This window comes from Helianthus annuus, chromosome 8, assembly GCF_002127325.2.
Source record: "Helianthus annuus cultivar XRQ/B chromosome 8, HanXRQr2.0-SUNRISE, whole genome shotgun sequence".
In the NCBI taxonomy this organism is placed as follows: Eukaryota; Viridiplantae; Streptophyta; class Magnoliopsida; order Asterales; family Asteraceae; genus Helianthus; species Helianthus annuus.
Window position 1 is genome coordinate 56,414,139 of NC_035440.2, and position 5,349 is coordinate 56,419,487.

The 5,349-nt window shown below is 41.3% G+C and overlaps 1 protein-coding gene across 1 annotated transcript; it reads right to left on the reverse strand.

Annotated features, from left to right (window-relative positions):
- Positions 1 to 2,216: 2,216 nt before the first annotated feature.
- LOC110870048 (uncharacterized mitochondrial protein AtMg00810-like) lies at positions 2,217 to 4,120 on the reverse strand. The gene is made up of 2 exons (XM_022119247.1): positions 4,001 to 4,120; positions 2,217 to 2,867 (listed from the first exon to the last, which is right to left on the reverse strand). Exons 1-2 carry the CDS (start codon positions 4,118 to 4,120, stop codon positions 2,217 to 2,219), a joined length of 771 nt encoding a protein of 256 aa, XP_021974939.1.
- Between the last annotated feature and the right edge of the window lie 1,229 nt (positions 4,121 to 5,349).

The window sequence follows — 5,349 nt, forward strand, 5'->3', positions numbered from 1 at the left end:
ATCCCTTGGCAAACCACCTCTCTCACACTACACCCACCCACCACCACCATCACAACCAACATCCACCACCATCATCCATCATAGAGTGTGTGTAGTAGTCTCCGGATCCAAGATTAATCGTAAGAGTTCTTGACAATCAAAGGCCATCTTTGCCTAAGTCTCTTACATCACTTGGTGAAAACAAGTGTTTAGTGTAATACTTTTTATTTTTAATATTTTCGCACTTTTTATTTGGTTATGTATTAATGACTTTAATAACTAGCTTCTTATGTTGAAGGTGAGTCTTCCTTATCATTTGTCTGTGGTGTCTTGGCATTATTTTACTGTCTATATAAAATAAAAGATTTACACCATTCATATCTCCACGGTCTATATGGAGATATGTTGGCTACCTGGTCGGGGGTTAAGGGAATGGTTTGGTAAGAGTCTTGCCTTGTTCAGTGTATAGATCCTACAAGGACCTGGGTCAAGCTTAGTAGGACCTCCTTCAATACCCACTGGTATTGGATAGCGGGGGTTCGAATTTCTTGATCCCCTCATATGTAAACTACTATTAAAATATTAACCCGGCTATTTAGGATTGTATCCCTGCTGACTCAAACTACTTAGCCGAGGGTAACGTCACCTTCAAAAGAGGGTCCTACCACATTACGCATTAATAACTTAACTTTCAATAATCCAACCCTTTAGGATTGTATCCTTGCTGACTCAAACTACTGGGTTGAGGGTAACGTCGCCTTCAAAAGAGGGGCCTACTACTATAACTAAGATAATCTCTTAAAAAGTGCAAAAGTGCGAAAATAATCAAAGGTTACACTAAAGGCGAGTCGGATCCAAGTGATTCATCTTGTCTATCTGTTTTATTTTTATTTTTCAGCATTTTTCGTTTTCATTTTCTAGTTTAAAACCTTTTTCTAAATTTTGATTTGATTAGACGTTGAGGATAAACCGGTATTAAAAGCTCTTGTGTCCTTGGACGACCTCGGTATCTTACCAACACTATATTACACTCACGATAAGTGCACTTGCCCATATGTGTGTTTGGTGTTAGTAAAATGTCGTGTTTTATAAATTTAAAACTTGACTAAAGTGTAAATAGGGCTAAAAATATACATAAAATATATATACCACTGCCACATTCACTCCGAAGACCAACTCGCCGATGTCCTTACAAAACCTCTAGGTCGCGGACGGTCTCATCGTCTAAGATCCAAGATTGGAGTATCCGATGGATCCTCCATCTTGCGGGGGCATATTAAGGAGAATATTAGTGTTAATAATAATATTGTAAATTAGTCTTTTCTTTTAAATTGCAACTATATTTTTAGATAGGATTGAGTAGTTGACTTCCGTAACACTAGCCTTGACAACCTCCAGTAGGTTGTAAAGTTGTTGTAATTGGCCTATTTAAGCCATTGTAATATCACTGTAAATTGTAGCTTTTCATTATTTAATCAATCTTTAATAGAAGATACGTTGAGATGTTTGTCTCACCTCCAATTCCAGAAGGTATCTCAACAGTTCCATATTTATCATCTTAAACTCATTCATCATTCCGATCTCAAACTCTATTATAAACTACTGACATGAACTAGTATACATGATATCATGGAGTAGGCTCTTTTTTGCTTCTAAGATATCCATGATGTTGAATATACCCGCCAGTCCTAAAGTATTAAGCTCGAGAGGCTTGTTTCCTTTCAAGCCTGTAAATAACTCAATCGCTCAATTGATTTTATTGATTCAACCATAATATATACACATACAAGGAGCTATGTAAACTAGGAAAGTAAATCACAAATAATTACACATTAATACAAATTATATGTGTGATTGAGCAAATCAATGGCTTGATTTACGTAGGGCTATTACCCCCTTTCAATCGAACAGGTGGAGGACCAACGCGAAGCATGTCACGAATATTTTCAAATAGAGGCTTGGAAAGGCTCTTGGTGAAGACGTCTGCAACCTGGAGATTGGATGGAACAAATTTGGTGTGCAGCTGACCAGAAGAGACTAGCTCACGACCAAAATGATAGTCAATGTCAATGTGTTTAGCACGCTTATGAGAAACTGGATTTTGGCTTAAGAAAATAGCACTTTTGTTGTCACAAAGAAGTGTCGATCAATCCATAAGAAGAGCATGCAACTCACGAAGTAGATGAGTAAGACAAATAATCTCCGCTACTGTATTCGCCATAGCATGATATTCTGATTCACAGCTGGATCGAGAGACCATAGGTTGCCTCTTGGCACTTCAGGATACTAAGTTTCCACCCAAAATAAATGGAGTAACCATACGTCGAACGTCCTGTTTCAATACAGCGTGCCCAGTCGGTGTCAGAGTAGCCGACCAAAGTTGTCTTTTGAGGTCGAGAGAAAGTTAATCCAAAGAAGATAGTGCCTTTAACATAGCGCAGGATGCGCTTCACCGATTGAAAATGAGCCGTTGTTGGTGATTGCAAGTGTTGACTGTCCTGATTAACCGCATAGGAGAGATCAGGACGAGTAATAGTTAAATACTGTAGAGCTCCAACCAGTGAGCGATACAAAGTGGGATCATGAAACTGATCACCATTAGAGGAGAAGGTTTCGGTGGTAGTTAAGGGAGTAGCAATTTGCTTAGCTTCCAGTAAGCTTGCACAAGCCAAAATGTCATGAGCATATTCCGCCTGACTGAGGAATGTGCCTTTGTCTGAATAAGTCACCTCGAGACCCCAAAAATATCCAAGAGCACCCAAATCTTTAACAGAAAACTCCTCATGCAAACGAGTAATAAAGGACTGAACAAGATCAGGATCACTACCAGTAATAATGATATCTGCATTCCCTTTTTTCGAAAAATAAACAAGGAAGTGTCTGCTTTGCTGCAAAGAAAACGATTACACAGTAAGAAAGTGCTAAGTCTTTGAAACTAGACACGAGGAGCCTGTTTAAGACCATAGAGTGCCTTCTGCAGGCGACAAACTATTAGCCGAGATTGATGCTTAGGGATTGAGTTTCTATATTTAAGATATTGTATTATGGTTATGATTTGTATTTCCTTGTATAGAGATAAGGCCACATCCCTATATAATGGGATCAATTGTATTCGTATCATTCATTCAGAAATATACAATTCCATAATACTTTTATGGTATCAGAGCCCTAGGTTCTGATTACCCTTTTCCCTTCCCTTCTTTTTTTTCGATTCCCCTGCTGTTTCGACAGCCTCCTTTTATTTTTCATCCAAACCCTAGAATTCTATGGATGCCGGCGACAAGAAAGATGATCCCGAATCATCTTCAGCCGACAAAACCATCAAAACCCTGCACCCAACATACTCAGTTACGAACATCCAATCGAAGGTACGTACCCTTGATGGTGTTAAGGTTACGTACACTTCTTGGGTCAAGCTTTTTCGACTGCATGCTCTGGCTTATCAGGTCCTTGATCATATCGATGGTTCCTCTCCACCGGCTGCAACTGATGCAGATTTTAAATCTTGGTAGGAGTTGGATGCACTTATGCTTTAATGGATTTATAGCACAGTGTCAGACAGCAACCTGCCTCGTGTTCTTGATGTCGGACCGATCGCTCGTCATGCCTGTATGAAACTTGAAAAAGTTTATCTCAGCAATAAAAAGGCGTGGGCCGGTGCTCTCAAAACCAAATTCTGCAACCTCACCTTGGCAGCATGTTCATCGTTGGACGATTATTGCGAGCGTCTTAAGGATCTCACCAATCAACTTGAAGATGTTGACCATCCGGTCACAGAAGAAATTACTTGTTTTACAACTTGTTCGAGGCCTACCTGCAGAGTATGATACCACGGCCTCCCTCATCAATGCCAACAACGCTAACTAGGATGTCGCACGAAGTATGTTGCAGGACGAGATCATTCGACAGGAGGCACGCCAAAAGACAACACATTCGGTTCTGGTTGCTGCTTCTGGACAGCAACCGAATACTACCAACAGCCGAACACCAGCCGGTTCACAATCCAACTGTACTACCCAACCTCAACAGCCCTATTACGATTAACCCCAACAGCCCTATCGAACTCGTGGACGTGGTCGGGGCCGTGGATGCGGTAATCGCGGAAACGGTTCTGGCCGTGGCACTCCTTCATAGCAGCCATTATGGCCGCCAGACAATCCCTCCTATACACAATGAGCTTGGTGGAATACTCCACCTTGCCCTTACCCTACACAACCAGCTTTTCAGCCCAATACCCACTTCTCCCAGCCCGCTGCACCACCTTCGATGGCCCACTATACAGCCCAACAACACCCATGTCTCAACCAGCCCAAAATTTTAGCCCAACCCAATACCCGATCACTCCCTATTCTCCTGGTTTGATTCTGCAGGCCCACGACACCACCAATACACCAACCGGCTACAATCCTCTCTGTCCTTCTGATCTCCAGTCGGCAAAGGCATCTATGCAGCTGAACTATCAGGATCCAAACCAGATCATGGATACAGGCGCCTCCTCACACACCACTGATGAACAAGGTATGATTCAAATACCCAACTCTTTTCCTATTAGTAGTAAAATTTTGGTCAGCAATGGCGCGTCTTTGCCAGTTCAAGGGTCTGGAACAGGCTACTTAACCTTACCCAATCGTACCTACATTTTACCTAACATCCTTTACTGCCCACAAATTATTAAAAAGGTGATTTCTGTTCGACGGTTTACTCGTGATAATAGTGTTTCTATTGAGTTTGACCCCTTTGGTTTTTCTTTGAAGGACCTTCGCACTGGGCGTCTACTCTCCCGCCACTATAGCACCGGGGATCTGTATCCAGTAACACCGCCAGAACTTCCGCCACAAGCTACCTTCATCACCACTACTTCCCTTCCATGGCACAATCGTTTTGGGCACCCCGGCACTCAAGTCTTGGATGTTCTTAGTCGTTATTTTCCTTTTTCTTGTAATAAACATAAATCATCTAATATTTACCATTCTTGTCAACTGTCAAATAGTAAACATTTACCATTTTACTCGTCAAATTCATTTACTTTTGCACCTTTTGATATCATACACTGTGACCTTTGGACATCTCCTGTAACAAGTCAAACAGGATACAAATATTATATGGTCTTGATAGATAATTTTTCACATTTTGTTTGGGTTTACCCCTTAAAATACAAATCTGAAACATTTTCCACTTTTGTCAAATTTCACCGCCTCATATACACATAATTAAAACATTCCAATGTGATCTTTGCCGCGAATTCGACAATAACGCCTTCAAGACTTTTGCCATCCAACACGGCCTCCTCTTTCGTTTTTCATGCCCTCAAACTTCTTCACAAAACGGTCGTGCAGAGCCCATGATACGTCGCCTCAATGACGTCATTCG

Excerpts from the sequence above, each read along its gene's own strand:
- LOC110870048 (XM_022119247.1), bottom strand. The coding sequence starts at position 4,120 with ATGGCTGCTATGAAGGAGTGCCACGGCCAGAACCGTTTCCGCGATTAC. Across the intron at positions 2,868-4,000 it reads ATCGTAATAGGGCTGTTGAG|CAAAGCAGACACTTCCTTGT; the intron begins GTTGGGTAGTAC and ends TTTTCTTTGCAG.